Here is a 17,119-nt window from a genome sequence, read left to right on the forward strand (position 1 = left end):
TGGGAGAGGGGAGAGAAAAGAAAGCTTAAGACTTTTGTAGAAGAAAAGGTCCTCCAGGGCTCTGCGGGCTCCAGTGAGCCTGTGGTTTTACATCTGCTGGGTGGGCTGTGTGGAGGAGTGCTGATGGAACACAGCTTGGGGACAGACTGCTTTCTCTCTGAATTGGAGTCACTTAAGGGCTCCCCCTTCCCTCACCGTCTCCCCCATGGAAGTCCTGAACTACTCTGAAGCCCCTCCCTCCATCCATCTGGTCTGGGTGGGGTAACTGTGGCCAGGGGGAGCTGAGGGGGCAAGCCGGATGTGGACTTTGGTTTATTGGAGACTTTGGCAAACAGAAAGGGAGGAAGGAGAGCCCACATTGCAAAAACAGCCACTCTGGCCAGGACTAGGCTGCGGCCAAGGTGGCCTGGAGGGGATGGATGACCGGGCAGTTTGGGGGAGGGACTTATCCTGGGGAGCACACACCCATTCCCTATGCAGACCAGAGGGACAACAACGTCAGACCTTTCCACTGTCCTTTCTGTATGTTCGGCCTGGGGCTACTCCGGACAGTTAGGAGGCGGTGGTGCTGCCTTATCTGGGGTGTGCAGGCCGGTGGTAGCCTGCCCCTAAGTAATCCCCTACTAGGATCCGAGTGTCTTCCTCTCCTGCACTCCCCCGCGCACAAACAGGTTTGTGCACTCTTAGTGCGGGAGGACGCACCGCGGTCTCCCACTCAGTTCTGGCCTCAGAGTGAGACTGCGGCCGGGGGCTCGGGAAACAGGGGGACGCGGCTGGGCGGGGCGGCGACTAAGGTTAGGGGCTGCTCGCGGGCTCGGAGGGGCGGCCGTGGGGGGCAAGGGCGGGCCGCGGGGCGGGGTCAGGGGCGGGGCGGGGTCAGGGGCGGGGCCGGCCGAGCCGGGGGCTGGGGCCCCAGCCGCTCAGCCGGAGCTCTGCGCGCCCAGCGGGTCTGCCTGTCAGACCGCCTCGTCTCCGGCCGTCTGGTTTTCTACCCTTCGGCGCCTTGCTCTTCCTCATGTTGGCACCCCCGGCCACGGAGGCCACCGTCCCCATGTCCCAGACTGAGGCCGACCTGGCGCTGCGGCCCCCGCCGCCTCTTGCCACCGCGGGGCAGCCCCGCCTCGGGCCCCCTCCTCGCCGAGCGCGCCGCTTCTCCGGGAAGGCTGAGCCTCGGCCGCGCTCTTCTCGTGTCAGCCGCCGTAGCTCAGTCGACTTGGGGCTGCTGAGCTCTTGGTCCCTGCCACCCTCACCCGCTCCGGAACCCCCCGATCCTCCGGACTCCTCTGGTCCTGGCCCCGCAAGGAGCCCACCGCCTAGCTCCAAAGAAACCTCCGAGGGCACGTGGACCAAGGGAGCCCCTGTGAAGGCTGCAGAAGACTCCGCGCGTCCCAAGCTTCCGGACTCTGCAGTGGACCCGGGGTCCAGGGAGCCGCTGAGGGTCCCTGAAGCTGTGGCCCTAGAGCGGCGGCGGGAGCAGGAAGAAAAGGAGGACATGGAGACCCAGGCTGTGGCAACGTCCCCCGATGGCCGATACCTCAAGTTTGACATCGAGATTGGACGTGGCTCCTTCAAGACGGTGTATCGAGGGCTAGACACCGACACCACAGTGGAGGTGGCCTGGTGTGAGCTGCAGGTGCGGCTGGGAGCCCCCTCGGTGGCACCTTGGGATGGGACTCTGGAGGTCTTAGGATGAGAGACAGAGGGTGGGGGAGACAGCGTCAAGGGAAGGATATATTTTTCCAAATGTCTATAGACACCTCTGCTGTCTTTGCCCTGAATGATCTGGCTGACTCTGGGCTGCAGAAGGAGAGACTGAGGCAGGTGGTGTCTGGTGACTCCTCCATGGGTATGAACATTCTCACTTTAAAGTCTCCATACTCAACCCTGAGAGGTGGAAGATAGGATGGGAAGTTGGGCAGGGGATCCAGTTCAGGTCAGTTTCCTGCTGGTGGGTACCCACAATCCCTTCCTCTCCCCTAAGTCCTGAGATCCTCAGTTATGACCCTGGTCCTCTTGATCCCCTCACTCCTCCCCGTCCCCACCTGTTTGCAGACCAGGAGGCTGGGATGTGGGAAGCCAGGAGCTGGGCAAGGGTCCTCTCCAACTCTAAAAGATTTAGGGCAGTTGTGGCAGAATGGGGCCCCCTAGTCCCTTCTGGAGCAGTCAGACTTCTGGACTTCACAGCTGCGAGGAGGGGGACATAGGGAGCTCCAGCTCTGGAGTGAGTCCAGTTCTGCTCCTCATCCCACTGCCTACCTGTGCTCTCCCTTCCCTCCCATATCTAAAGGCACTAAGCCCATGGGCTTTAGGAAGACCTTCCTCCCATCGCTCCCATGCTACATATGGGTTAGGAGAACCCAGTCAACTTGGGGCCCGAAGCTTCGGATTCAGATTGGGGGACAGAGCCTAGGGGAAGGGTCCCTCTCCAGCCCTGGCACAGGGCTCGCCCCTTGCGCCTGCCAGTGCCGCGCCCCAGGCTCTGGGCCAGGCCAGGAGAGGCAGCCAAACTGGTGGGTGAGGGGAGGGAGAGGAGCCGGGGCGGGACAACTATGGGGGTGGGCGGCCTCTTGGCACCTAGTTCTGGATCTTTTCTTTCCTTCTCAGTACCAACCTCCATATCCCTCCTGCCTTCTGTCTGGATCTAGCAGTTCCCAGTTTCTGGGGCCAACCCCCTTGCCGGCCCCAATTCCCTGCCCGCGGTCTCCTGCTGCCCGCCTGCTGCCTGCTCACTGCCAGCCCCCGGGTGCCCCCTCCCGCCCCATGGCGGGCCTGGGCAGCCACAAAGGCACTATTGAGCTCAGGACTCCGGGACCAGGCTGCATAAAGGAGCTTGTGTCCAGCAGGGGGTCTAGGGGGCTGCCCCAGGCCCAGGTTGGGTGTGTCCTTGGATCAGCTTACGTGGGGGACTGTTGGAGAGTTCAGGGTCTGCAGCCCACTGGGCGAGTGATCCCACTAATCCCACCCCATCTGTGGGCTCCAACCCTTACTTCTTCCCGCAACCCCACTCCAGGTGTTCCTTTCTGTGGGGGTCCTGGGCCTGACATGACACCCGTCCCCCATCCCACAGACTCGGAAACTATCTAGAGCTGAGCGGCAGCGCTTCTCAGAGGAGGTGGAGATGCTCAAGGGGCTGCAGCACCCCAACATCGTCCGCTTCTACGATTCGTGGAAGTCAGTGCTGAGGGGCCAGGTTTGCATCGTGTTGGTCACCGAACTCATGACCTCGGGCACACTTAAGACGTGAGCTCTGCGCATGAGTGGGTGGGGAGAGGGAGACTGGGATGTGTGCCCACTGCTTCCTGAACTCCCAGGTTCCTCAAACTCTCTAATATCCAGGTGTAAAACCAGGTTCATCATCTCCCTCTCACCCAGCCTTTGCCTCGGTGAGTGGCAATGTCCACCCAGCACTCCAGTCAAAAACTTGGGTGTCTCCCCAGACTCCCCTCTCTCCACTCTGCCCCCTCATCAGTCTGTCCCCAAGTCTTTCCTTAACCTCTCCCCACCTGGCTTTCACTGCTTCATCCATGCCACCACCTCAATGCCATCTCGCTGATCTGGAGCCCTGCAGCAGCCTCCTGAAGGGCCTTCCCAAACTCTGCCACCCTCTAAGCGATCCTATCTTCCTGCAGCCTGGAGGATCTTTCCCAGTCGAAAATCTGAACTGTCACTCCCCTCCTTAAAACCCCTTCAAAGTTTCCCATGGCCTTGGAATAAAGCCCACACAGGCTCACCTGTTCACAGACGCCTTGGGATACAGCCTCATTTTTAGCCTAAGTTCCAATCACACCAAATTCCTGGCACCTCGTCCCACCCTGCCTTGTCACTGGCTTTTTCCGTGCCTTTGAGCATAGTGTCCTGTCTGCCTGGGAAGTCTCCATCCCTTCCCCCTTTCACCTTTGAGCTCCTACTCATCATTCAAGATGCAACACAAAAGTATTTCCTCTCCGAAGCCCTCCCTCATGCTTGGGGCAGTTGGTCATCCCTTCCTGCGCTTCCACAGCACCTTGGCTGCGGCCCTATCAATTTACTTCCCAACCCGTTTGGTAACATCATGTCTATCCACCACACCCCCTGACTCAGTTTCTCCCTGTGGCCAGGCAGACATAGACTAGGAGAATGCTGGCAGAAGATGCGGAGGCGGCAGCAGGGTGCTGCAGGGGGGAACTTCCCAGTGAGGGGACTCCTCCCCATTGGCCGTGTCCCCCACCAGGACCCTTGCTATGTGCCCTCCCCCAGGTACCTGAGGCGGTTCCGGGAGATGAAGCCGCGAGTCCTTCAGCGCTGGAGCCGCCAAATCCTGCGGGGACTTCATTTCCTACACTCCCGGGTTCCTCCCATCCTGCACCGGGATCTCAAGTGCGACAATGTCTTTATCACGGGCCCTACTGGCTCCGTCAAAATCGGGGACCTGGGCCTGGCCACGCTCAAGCGCGCCTCCTTTGCCAAGAGTGTCATCGGTGCGTCTCTCCAGGAGGGTCCATGCCATTCCTTCCTCCCCCACCTCAGAAGAGAACCTAGGTACTCCCTCCCCTCAGCAAGGGCCTTCAAGGTCCACGAAACTACCAGATGACAGGGGAGCTGAGGAGACCTATGGCATCCCTCCTCAACCCCACTGTGGGCCGGGGTCACTTGCACTCGCAGGGTTGCCTGGGGCTACCTAGCCCAATGGGAAGGACAAGGCCAGAGTGCCCAGCAACCTGATCCTTGCTGTTGACCCTACAGGGACCCCGGAATTCATGGCCCCCGAGATGTACGAGGAAAAGTACGATGAGGCCGTGGACGTGTACGCGTTCGGCATGTGCATGCTGGAGATGGCCACCTCTGAGTACCCGTACTCCGAGTGCCAGAATGCCGCGCAAATCTACCGCAAGGTCACTTCGGTGAGAGGGATGGGACTGGCGGGAAAGGCAATTCCAGGGCCACTTCCCATTTTCCTGCCCCGGCCAGCCCGCAGTCAGTGCCCTTTGCCTGCACGAAAACAGGCTAGACAGAGTCGCCTTGGGGAACACAGGATATTGAATGCACATGCACCCCCTCCAGTACACGCTATTTAGAATAATATGTGTGGTGCTCCCAAGAGTTCACAAATGATTTCGCATCCCATCTCTCATCCAATCCTTCCAGCTGCCCTGTGAGGTGAGCGGGGCAAATGTTCCACCCTGCGATTTACAGATGAACAAACAGCGGGAGACTTGTTCAAGGTCACACTGTAAATACTTGGCGGGGAGTGAGATTTGAAATCACATCTTCCAGTGGCAGTCAGGCTTTTGCAACTGCACGCGTAGCTGCCTAAGGCGGGAGTGGAGTAAGGGGTGGGGGGTGTCAAGCCGAGAGCTGGGGATCAAAGGACCGGAGGTGTCATGCAACCCCTTCCCCCAGGGCAGAAAGCCGAACAGCTTCTACAAGGTGAAGATACCCGAGGTGAAGGAGATCATTGAAGGCTGCATCCGCACGGATAAGAACGAGAGGTGGGGGTGAAAGGGCAGAGCATGGGTAGAGTAGGGCCGCGGGCCGCGGCGGGCTAGGCTAACCCCTCGCGTCACCCTCAGGTTCACCATCCAGGACCTCCTGGCCCACGCCTTCTTCCGCGAGGAGCGCGGTGTGCATGTGGAACTAGCGGAGGAGGACGACGGCGAGAAGCCGGGCCTCAAGCTCTGGTTGCGCATGGAGGACGCGCGGCGTGGGGGGCGCCCACGGGACAACCAGGCTATCGAGTTCCTGTTCCAACTGGGCCGGGACGCGGCCGAGGAGGTGGCACAGGAGATGGTGAGCGGAGGACAGACTGTGCTGCCAGTGGACGTGTAAAGGGCATTGACCCGAGGAGATAGTGCAACAGGGATGGGGCGCAGGAGGCGTGGCAGCGATGGGGGCGGGGCACCTTACTCCTCTCAGAATCTCCTGCAGCGTCTCCCTACCTCTCCAGCCCTAACTTACCTGCACCCACACCCAGTTTTCCTTTACAGAGGGAGCCCTGGGTCCTCCAGCATCCCTGCTTTACCTCCAGCTGATCTGTTCTTCCTGGAATGCCCTTCTTGCCAATTTATCTTTTCCTTCTTTCCTGCCTCCCCCTTGTTCTTTTTCTTTTTCTTCCAATATGATCAGAACCATCGATTTCGGGAAGCCATCCCCTCTGGAGTCAAACTTAAATGCTTCTTTCCACTTCAGCAAGTTCTCTGTTACATCACTCCCCACTATCGGTCCTGTCTTAGACCTGAATAAGTTCCTATCTTTCTTCTCCACTAGACTATAAACTCCCTGAGGGCAGAGACTGTGTTTATTGATTCTTCTATCCCTGGCAGTGCTTGGCACATAGTAAGAGCTCATTAATAGCCCACATCTGTACATGGCTTAAAGCACTTTCACATGCATTTGATCTTTGCTACCCATCCTGCATAGGGGGCAGTTTTATCTCAACTTGTTGATAAGGAAATGGAAATTTAGAGAGGTTGAATACCTTGTCCACTGCCCCAAGTAGGTAAGTGGAAGAGCTGGATTGAAACTGAGGTGGTTCAGATTTTAAATCAGGTTACCCTTCCCCACCTCCTTTACTCACTCAGCAAAGCTTGTGGCTAAAAGGAAAGAGGAGGTGATGAATGGAAGCTGGTAGAAGGGGAGAGGCATAAGATGCAAGGGCAGACGCCTGGGGACTGGCTTAGGAAGTCCTGAAGGGAGTATGAGATTCTTTTTGGGGAATAATGGAGTCTCACTCTGTCATCCAGGCTGGAGTGCAGTGGCACTATCTCAGCTCATTGCAACCTTCGCCTCCTGGGTTCAAGCAGTTCTCCTGCCTTAGCCTCCCCAATAGCGGGGATTACAGGCACGAGCCACAATGCCCAGCTAATTTTTGTATTTTTTAGTAGAGACGGGGTTTCACCATGTTGGCCAGGCTGGTCTCGAACTCCTGACCTCAAGTGATCCACCTGTCTTGGCCTCCCAAATTGCTGGGATTACAGGTGTGAACCACCGTGCCCGGCTGAGTATGGGATTCTTAATACAGACATGACTGTTGCAAGGGTGGAGACCACCTACGGTGGGACAAGAACCTGAGAATGTGTTAGAAATTTAGAGCAGGTCTCCATATCATGGAGATCCAATCTTGATCCATTGCTGACAAGGGATTCTTGGCCTTGGTACTGTTGGCATCTTTGTTTTAGGGACTGCCCTGTACATTGTAGGATATTGAGAAGAACCCCTGGCTTCTACTCACTAGATTCAATAGCATCTACCTTTGAGTTGTGGCAACTAAAAATGTCTCTAGATATTGCCAAACATCTCTTCTTCCCATTGGAAACCACTGACTTACTGTATAACTATGAACTGGTCAATTCATTAATCTCTAAAATGGAATGGTAAGGTTTATCCCACAAGGTTGTTTGGAGGATCTAATGATGATAATGTAAGGAGCTGCCAGTTAGCAGACATAGTGGGTCATCAGTAAGTGTTGGTTTCCTTCCTCCCATATCCCGGAGTTCCCAAGAAGGTGTCCTGATGGATCTTTGAGAGGGGGTCCCAAGCTGTGTTCCTCATCCCCCACCCCAACTCCAGGTAGCTCTGGGCTTGGTCTGTGAAGCCGATTACCAGCCAGTGGCCCGTGCAGTACGTGAACGGGTTGCCGCCATCCAGCGAAAGCGTGAGAAGCTGCGTAAAGCAAGGGAATTGGAGGCACTCCCACCAGAGCCAGGACCTCCACCAGCAACTGTGCCCATGGCTCCCGGTCCCCCCAGTGCTTTCCCCCCTGAACCTGAGGAGCCAGAGGCAGACCAGCACCAGCCCTTCCTTTTCCGCCACGCCAGCTACTCATCTACCACCTGTAAGTCACCCTGATCTTGAGACATAGGTCCCAGAACACCTTGGACTCTGCCCCAAACCCAGAAATTCACCCCCGCCGCAGTCACCCTGCCTTCCACCTCTAGCCATGAAGCTCCCTCCAGGAAGGAACTCTCCCACAGCTCCAGGCCCCTCCTTGCTTAGGCAGCCCCCTCCTCTGCCACTATTCCCTTTCATTTCCCCTTTTTTTGATCCCCTCCCTCCCCAACCAGCGGATTGCGAGACTGATGGCTACCTCAGCTCCTCCGGCTTCCTGGATGCCTCAGACCCTGCCCTTCAGCCCCCTGGGGGGGTGCCATCTAGCCCAGCTGAGTCCCATCTCTGCCTGCCCTCGGTGAGAGGGGGTTGCATGGGGGACTCCCAGCCATTCCAAGCCTATGACCTATCTCCCTCCTTGTGAAACCCAATCTCATGATCCAGCCCTATGTCCCTGGAAATCTACCATTCTTGTCCTCCTTTTCCCTAATTCTATCTCCCTAATATCCTTCCAGCATCCTTGACACCATCTCCCTAGATTGCAACAGTTATCTTCCCCTAACCTCATGAACCCTTATCCTGTTTCAGGCTTTTGCCCTATCCATTCCACGTTCTGGCCCTGGAAGTGACTTTTCCCCTGGGGACAGGTATGTTCTAGTACAAGTTGGGGTGCCAGGGTGAGACACTTGGGACACTGGGGTCTCAATGTCTGCTCTGACAGTCATTCTGTCTCCTTTCTCTTTACCAGCTATGCCTCAGATGCAGCTTCAGGCCTTAGCGATGTGGGAGAAGGGATGGGACAAATGAGGAGACACCCAGGGAGGAATCTCCGGCGCAGACCCCGATCCCGGCTGCGGGTCACTAGTGTAAGGATGGAGTACAGGAGATAGGGAGTAACCTACAGGGCCAGGAGGGGAGTGTCAGGGGAAAGCCGGGGGCGTCACCCAGAAAAGGGGAGAAGCAGTGTGTGACTGGTACTCAAGAGGCGACCAGACTTTAGGGGTGGGATCTACTTATCTCCAAGTCCATTGTGGCTGCTGTCACTTGGCTGGGTTAGGGTGGAGACACAGCATGATGACAGAGGGCTTGACTTCCTCCCCTCTGCTGACTTTGAATCTGAAGGTCTCAGACCAGAATGACAGAGTGGTTGAGTGCCAGCTACAGACCCATAACAGCAAGATGGTGACCTTCCGATTTGATCTGGATGGGGACAGCCCGGAAGAGATTGCAGCTGCCATGGTGAGGGGGAGAGAGATGAGGACAGAGTATTTGGATCTGGAACAAGAGTCTCCTTCCGGATGTCCACTGGGGCTGAAACCCACTGATCCGACAGCAAGGGTTTTTAAATCTCTGGTTGACACTTAGCACAGTGACACTGAAGACGTCTCAGCCCTTGTTTTGGGGGGAGATTTCTGTTTATCCAGGGAGGTTTGGCTTCTCAGCTGGAGGAATTTGAGACTCACATTGACCGGGTACACACAAGTGCTATGTGTAAGTGCCTGGTAGACGTGCAATACTGTGGCTGTAGGTGAAGGATGGACTGGGCAGCAGGGGCAATGGGCTTACCCAGGACCTTGGCAGATGGGCCAGAAAGGCCGTGAAGGGTGGAAAGGCTGTGAAGGGTGTCCCTATGCAGGGACAGCATAAACAAAGGCATTCCAATTAGAGAGTGACTTGGAATATGGAGCTGGGAGGGCTTCATGAGGGAATCACTATCATTAGAAGTAAAGATTCCTACAGGAGAGTTGCGGGGAGTGAAGCTGGGTAGGTAAAGTGGGTCCAGATTATAAAATAGACAATGTTAAGAGTTAGGCAGAGGCCAGGTGCAGTGGCTCACGCCTGTAATCTCAGCACTTTGGGAAGCTGAGGTGGGCGGATCACCCAAGGTCAGGAGTTCAAGACCAGCTTGGCCAACATGGTGAAACCCCGTCTCTACTAAAAAATAGAAAAATTAGCCGGGCCTGGTCGCGTATGCCTGTAGTCCCAGCTGCTCAGGAGGCTAAAGCAGGAGAATTGCTTGAACCCGGGAGGCGGAGGTTGCATTGAGCCGAGATCGCGCCATTGTACTCCAGCCTGGGTGACAAGAGTGAGATTCTGTCTAAAAATAAATAAATAGGCAGAGTGGGCTGGTTCCAGTGGCTCACACCTGTAATCGCAGCACTCTGGGAGGATGAAGTAGGAGGATTGCTTGAACCCAGGAGTTCAAGACCACCCTGGGAAATATAATGAGACCCTATCTATACAAAAAATTTTAAAAATTTGCCATGTGTGGTGGCACATGCCTGTCATCCCAACTACCTGGGAGGCTGAGGTGGGAGGATCACTTGAGCCTGGGAGGTCAAGGCTGCAGTGAGCTGTGATCATGCCACTGCACTCCAGCCTGGGAGACAGAGTGAACTTTGTCTCAAAAAATAAAAATAAAAATAAAAAAAAGGCAGAGTGTAACATGGTGACAGTAGGCTTTGTGAAGACCATCTGCCATAGGATATGGAAGGGGGTTAGGGGAAGGGAGGGAAAATACCTGGGAGGTAGACCCAGGAAACCACCTGTGGACAAAGGAGAGAGTAGCTTATGGGAGGGAAGAGGAGAAAGGGTGAATCTGAGGGTTGTTTCGGGAAAATAAGTTACTCTGTAATCCAGTAACCTACTGACGTAGTACAGAACATAGTACATAGTAGATGCTCAATAAATATTTGCTAAGTTGATATGATAGGGAGTTAGGGAGAAGGGATGTCAAGGACAACTTGTAGGCCACCAAAGGAGAGTAGGAGAGTAGGTGACCAAAGGAGAGAGGAAGTTAGAAATGAAAGAATTTTTTAAGAGGTCATGATGAGCTTGAGTGAAGAAGGGACAGCCAAGACAAGATCCTCCATAGCTGAGGGATATGGGTCAGGCAGGGCTGGAGAGAGGTGGATGGAGGAGTGGTCAGTACAGAGTTGAGAGTGAAGGGAGATGAGCCTGCAAAGCCAGAGACACAGAGGGTTGCAGAGTGTGTTTCAGTGCATACCACCAGTTCTGGAGTGGGAAGCGGCAGGGTAGGTCATGGAAGGACACAGAGATGAAGCCACAGAGGTAGGAGGAAGTTAGTCAAAACTGAGTGAGGAGAGAGTTTCAAGGAGGTGGCATAGGGTGAATCCTCAGGCAAGACCACACTGCCTTTTGTTAGGAGATCTTTGTGGGAGACCAGTTTCAGTGGAGTGGAGGTGGTGGATGCCAGCCCCTGGGGTGAAGGAGGGAAAGGAATGGGAGAAACGCCAGGTATTAGGAGCCCTCTCTAAAGCATCTCCTCCATCATGTCATTCACCTTGTGTCCAGGACAAAGACACAATATCACCTGGCACACAAGGCTCATCACCTTCCATCAAACCACTTGACCCTTTCAGAGTCTTCCCTCCAGCCACACAGGTTTCAAAACAGGCCTCTGGAGAGGTTGGGTGCCTTCCTGCCTCTGCCTCCACCTGCTTCAGGGGCTCTCACTCTTAGAGCCTTCTGTATTGGGCTTTCAAGCCCCCTCTGATTCTGCACAGCCAAAGTGACCCCACCCCATGCATCCAGAGTCCTTTGCCCTCTTTTCTCTCCTTACCCAGTCCTCCCTCCACTCCTCTGCAGCAGGGTTCTCCTGAGACTTGGATCTGATCTGTTGATTTTCACCCGAAATTATTTAGTGGCTACTTGTGATTGTAGAGTAAGGTTCAAATTCCAAAGCCTTTAAAATTCACAGCACACTCAGCTACGCTTGAGTCCTCACTATTTTAAGAACAGGCCATGCCAGGCGTGGTGGCTTACGCCTGTAATCCCAGCTACTCATAAGGCTGAGGCAGGAGAATCACTTGAACCCGGGAGGTGAAGGTTGCGGTGAGCCGAGATCACACCATTGCACTCCAGCCTGGGCAACAACAGTGAAACTCTGTCTCAAAAAAAAAAAGAAAAAAAGAAAAAAGAAAAGAAAAAAGAAAGAAAAAAAGATTGAATAGGCCAGCGTTGTGGCTAATGCTTGTAATCCCAGCACTTTTGGGAGGCCAAGGCAGGTGGATCACTTGAGGTTCGACACCAGCCTGGCCAACATAATGAAGCCCTGTCTCTACTAAAAATATAGAAATTAGCTGGGTGTGGTGGCAGGCGCCTGTAGTCCCAGCTACTCGAGAGGCTGACGCAGGAGAATATCTTGAACCCAGGAGGTGAGGTTGCAGTGAGCCGAGATCATGCCACTGCATTCCAGCCTGGGTAATAGAGCAAGGCTCAGTCTCAATAAATAAATAAATAAATAAAAATAATAATAATAATGTACCATGCCTTGCATGCTTCAAAGCTACTACACTGTTCTCTCTGCCTAGACTGCTCTTCTCTTGCTGGTGAACAGCCTGCAATGGAGGAAGGGATCGCTTTCATATAATACCTAAGTTCAAACTTCAGCTCTGTTATTTACTAATCCAATGAACTTGGGCAAGTTTCTTAACCTCTGTAAACTTCAGTTGCATATAAGTAAAATGCAGATGATAATATTTGTTTTGCAAAGATGTTCTGATGTGATACAATGTAATATAGAAGTGTCCACACATGGTAGGTCCTCAATAGAGGTTGCTTTTCTCATCTGTCAATGTTCAGCTCCAAAGACTTACTCTGTGAAAGTGTCCCAGCTTCCCCCCATCCCCAGTGTGGTATTCTGCCTTTGGAATAGCATTTTTAAAAATTGTGATTAAAAAACATAAATGTAAAATTGACCACCGTAACCATTTTTAAGTGCACAGTTCAGCAATGTTAAGTATATTCACATTGCTGTGAAACAGATCTCCAGGGGTTTTCTTTCCTTGCAAATCTGAAACTCTATACCCATTAAACAACTCTGCCTTTCCACCCCCCCACACCCGCAACCCTGGAACAGCATTTCTATCTATATCTCACTTGTAAGTGCCTTACCTATTACAGGCTGCCTTGCAGTAGGTTTAATTATGTATTTATGTATCTCCTCCACTAAGTTTTGGGCTTTGTTAAGACTAGGACCTTGTTTCATGCTCCCCTGTATTCCCACAGTACCCAGCACAATGCCTGCGCATAGTAGGTGCTCAATAGGTATTCATGGATTTGAATGTGACATTTGCCATTGATTGCCTTATTTTGACTTAACTTTGTGGGATGGGTGTATGTGGGCCTGTGTGTTATACTTTATAAACCCTATGGGGCAGAAATTGTGTCCAAAAGCATGTGAGGCAGCAGTGAAGATAACTCAGGCTCTGGCTTTAGGTAGATGTGGGTTTAAATCCGGTGACCTTAGGCAGACGGAACTTAACCTCTTTGAGCATTGGTTATCTTAATTCTACCACAGTGATATTAATATGGGCCCCAGGAAGTTAGTGGTGTTAAATGTGATAATATATGCAAAGCAGCTGGCATATATATGCATCCTATGAATGTTAGCACCTTTCCTTCTAGGCTTATTTCTCCTTACACCACACAGTGCCTGGAACACAATAGGCATTTACTTGTTTTAGGTTGGTGGCTGGCAGAAGCAGTAGTGTGAAGGGTGGATTTTTTATTTTTATTTTTTTTGAGACGGGAGTCTTGCTCAGTTGCCAGGCTGGAGTGTGGTGGTGCGATCTTGGCTCACTGCAACCACCGTTTCCCAGGTTCAGGTGATTCTCCCATCTCAGCCACCCGAGTAGCTGGTATTACAGGCCCCAACATCATGCCCGGCTAATTTTTGTATTTTAGTAGAGATGGGGTATCACTATGTTGGCCAGGCTAGTCTTGAACTCCTGACCTCAGGTGATCTGCCCGCCTCGGCCTCCCAAAGTGCTAGGATTACAGGCGTGAGCCACCATACCTGGCCTGATTTTTAAAGATGAGAAGCAGGGGGAGAGGGATGAGAGAGATAACAAGCTCTCCCTCCCCATCCTATTGACCCTCGCCAGGTGTATAACGAGTTCATTCTGCCCTCGGAGCAAGATGGATTTCTCAGACGGATTCGGGAGATTATCCAGCGAGTGGAGACCCTGTTGAAGAGAGACACTGGCCCCATGGAGGCTGCTGAAGACACCCTAAGCCCCCAGGTCAGACCCCTCTGGACACTTCCAGGGGAAATGGACTCTCTGCTCCAGGGTTCATTACTCTCTGCCTTCAGCGGTCCCCTTGGATCTCACTCCTCTTCATCTCTGGGACCCTAAAACAGTGGCTCTTACCCCATTTGAGAATATGATGAAAGCCATCGCCTCTTGTTCTGGAAAACTTGTTCAATACATACTTTTCTTTTAACTCATTATTTTGAAATAATTTCAGACTTGTGGAGAGAAGTTGCAAGAATTGTATAAAGAACCCCTGTATACCCTTTGCCCAGATTTGCCAATTGTTAGTGTTTTGCCACCTTAGCATCATCATCTCTCTTCCTCTCCCCTCTGTATGTGTGCATACATACTATATTTTTCGGAACCACTTGACAGTGAGTTGCAGACATCATGCCCTTTTACCTCTATACATTTCAGCACATATGCTTCTGAATCCCTTGAAACTCATGTAGACTCCTAGAGGTTTATGGGTCCTAGCTTAGGAACCCCAGTCTGACACCTTCCATCTCAGACTGCTCTTCCCCACTGTGACTGTGGACTCCTTTCTCTGCCTCAGGAGGAGCCAGCACCATTACCTGCCCTGCCCATCCCCCTCCCAGACCCATCCAATGGTATGTACTGATTCTGTCCTTGCTCATCCCAACCCTTGGGGTTGCTCCTGGGAAGGGCACAGGGCATGTGGGACCGTGGTCTCAACATACCCTCCTTCCTAGCAGAGCTCCAGAGCAGCAACTCCCTGGAGCACAGGAGCTGGGCAGCCTTCTCCACCTCATCTTCTCCTGGAACTCCTTTGTCTCCTGGAAACCCATTTTCCCCTGGAACCCCCATTTTCCCAGGTCCCATCTTCCCCATCGCTTCTCCCCCATGTCATCCTAGCCCTTCCCCATTCTCCCCCATTTCTTCCCAGGTCTCCTCAAATCCCTCTCCACACCCCACCAGCTCTCCACTTCCATTCTCCTCCAGCACACCTGAGTTTCCAGTCCCACTCTCTCAGTTTCCCCGGAGTTCTCTCCCCATGACTTCTCCACCTACATTCTCTCCCACTTGTTCTCAGGTCACTCTTAGTCCCCCTTTCTTTCCTCCATGCCCCTCCACTTCTTCCCTCCCCTCCACCACAGCAGCCCCTCTCCTCTCTCTGGCTAGTGCATTCTCACTGGCTGTGATGACTGTGGCCCAGTCCCTGCTGTCCCCCTCACCCGGGCTCCTTTCCCAATCTCCTCCAGCCCCTCCTAGTCCCCTCCCTAGCCTGCCGCTTCCCCCTCCCCTTGCTCCTGGTGGCCAGGAGAGTCCTTCACCCCACACAGCTGAGGTGGAGAATGAGGTGAGTAGAAAACCAAGAGGGATGATTAGGGAGACTCCACTCTGCACTCTTCCCTTCTCATGGCCCCACACTTTCTAGGCCTCGCCACCTCCTGCTCGGCCTCTCCCAGGGGAAGCCAGGCTGGCGCCCATCTCTGAAGGTGAGGCCTCTGACCACTGACCTTCCCCTGCCATTATCCCTACTCATGGTCTCTCCTGTCACTGCTCTCCTTTCCTCATGCCTTCTTCCTCGTCGCCCTACAGAGGGAAAGCCGCAGCTTGTTGGGCGTTTCCAAGTGACTTCATCCAAGGAACCAGCTGAGCCTCTTCCCCTGCAGCCAACATCCCCCACTCTCTCCGGTTCTCCGAAACCTTCAACCCCTCAGCTTACTTCAGAGAGCTCAGACACAGAGGACAGTGCTGGAGCCGGGCCAGAGACCAGGGAAGCTCTGGCTGAGAGCGACCGTGCAGCTGAGGGTCTGGGGGCTGGAGTTGAGGAGGAAGGAGATGATGGGAAGGAACCCCAAGTTGGGGGCAGCCCCCCACCCCTGAGCCATCCCAGCCCAGTGTGGATGAACTACTCCTACAACAGCCTGTGTCTGAGCAGCGAGGAGTCGGAAAGCAGTGGGGAAGATGAGGAGTTCTGGGCTGAGCTGCAGAGTCTTCGGCAGAAGTGAGTCTGGGGAGGATGGAGGAGCGAGAGGTGAACCTGGGAGAGCATGGTGTGTGGCTAGCCCTTTCATGCCCTCCGTGCATCCTCAGGCACTTGTCAGAGGTGGAAACACTACAGACACTACAGAAAAAAGAAATTGAAGATTTGTACAGCCGGCTGGGGAAGCAGCCCCCACCGGGTATTGTGGCCCCAGCTGCTATGCTGTCCAGCCGCCAGCGCCGCCTCTCCAAGGGCAGCTTCCCCACCTCCCGCCGCAACAGCCTACAGCGCTCTGAGCCCCCAGGCCCTGGTGAGACTGCAGTCACCCAGCTTTCATCTTTTCCCTGAGACCCCTTCCTGTCTACTGTTTTTTTCCAGGTCCTGGGGGTCTGCCCCAGGGGAATAGACCCCCTCTCCCCACCTCCCCTTTCCTCACTTAGTGCTCTCCCTCCCCCATCCTGCTCCCAGGCATCATGCGAAGGAACTCCCTGAGTGGCAGCAGCACCGGCTCCCAGGAGCAGCGGGCAAGCAAGGGGGTGACATTCGCCGGGGATGTTGGCAGGATGGTGAGGGCGGGCCCAAGGGAGGGGGAGCCCAGGGAATCAGGGAATGGTACCTGGCTGCAGCTTCGCCATCCTCCCACCTTGGAGGTTTCTTCATCACTTTTTCTTTTCCCTCCAGTGAATTCAGAACAGAAGCCATGTATCTCCCCCACACCAGGGCCCACCATGGAGCTTGTGTTCTCAGAATCTGATGCTTTTCTGACCAACACAACTGAGCAAGGAAGATCCCAGCACTGAAGGGGTAGAAGGCCGGAGGGCATGGAGAGTGCAGCTCCATTATAGTGAAGAGCCAAACATATGTGAACTGTTTGCTGTGTGGAGGTGTTAGTCCTGCAGCCTACCATCTTCATCTCTAGCCCCTCTCCCCTGCCAAGAGTCAACCACTAAGCAATCCCGCCCAAGCCCAGATGCTTCTAGAGGGGCCCACTCCCAGCTGGGAGAGTGTAGGTGATATGCTCACACCACATTAGCAGCAACCAATAAAAATGCTGGAAACAAGGATGCCGTGAATCCATATGCCATGCCTTAGGAATTGGGGAGCAAAGCCTTGTGGGGTGAGGTAGGGGAGGATTTAAAAGGGACTTTTCTTTTCGCAGTGGGAGGCAGCGGTGGAAGCTCCCCAGCCCTCTGGCTTCCTACCATCAGTTAATGAGGAAACTGCAAGGTCAGTGATCCACTTGACTAAGTTAGGATCCCCTCTAGACCCCACCCTAGACCTGTACAGGCAGGTACAAGGGAAAGTT

At 54.0% G+C, this 17,119-nt stretch overlaps 1 protein-coding gene across 35 annotated transcripts; it reads left to right on the forward strand.

Moving 5' to 3' along the window:
* Nucleotides 1-861: 861 nt before the first annotated feature.
* Nucleotides 862-16,874, forward strand: WNK4 (WNK lysine deficient protein kinase 4). 35 transcript variants are annotated; one of them, XM_077971625.1, is made up of 19 exons: nt 862-1,633; nt 3,068-3,240; nt 4,237-4,457; nt 4,723-4,880; nt 5,380-5,468; nt 5,550-5,766; nt 7,546-7,810; nt 8,040-8,161; nt 8,392-8,450; nt 8,552-8,669; nt 8,926-9,042; nt 13,713-13,850; nt 14,419-14,473; nt 14,579-15,183; nt 15,262-15,322; nt 15,426-15,834; nt 15,924-16,123; nt 16,282-16,379; nt 16,495-16,874. In XM_077971625.1, exons 1-19 carry the CDS (start codon nt 1,016-1,018, stop codon nt 16,495-16,497), a joined length of 3,726 nt encoding a protein of 1,241 aa, XP_077827751.1. In that variant the 5' UTR covers nt 862-1,015; the 3' UTR covers nt 16,498-16,874. The 35 variants fall into 35 exon arrangements, 34 of the variants coding, with proteins under 34 accessions (XP_077827751.1, XP_028692349.2, XP_028692351.2 ...); XR_013406770.1 differs by having other exon boundaries at nt 867-1,633; nt 14,576-15,183; nt 15,426-15,838; nt 15,896-16,123; XM_028836516.2 differs by having other exon boundaries at nt 867-1,633; nt 8,525-8,669; nt 14,576-15,183; nt 16,254-16,379.
* Nucleotides 16,875-17,119: the final 245 nt, after the last annotated feature.

Source organism: Macaca mulatta, chromosome 16, assembly GCF_049350105.2.
Source record: "Macaca mulatta isolate MMU2019108-1 chromosome 16, T2T-MMU8v2.0, whole genome shotgun sequence".
In the NCBI taxonomy this organism is placed as follows: domain Eukaryota; kingdom Metazoa; phylum Chordata; class Mammalia; order Primates; family Cercopithecidae; genus Macaca; species Macaca mulatta.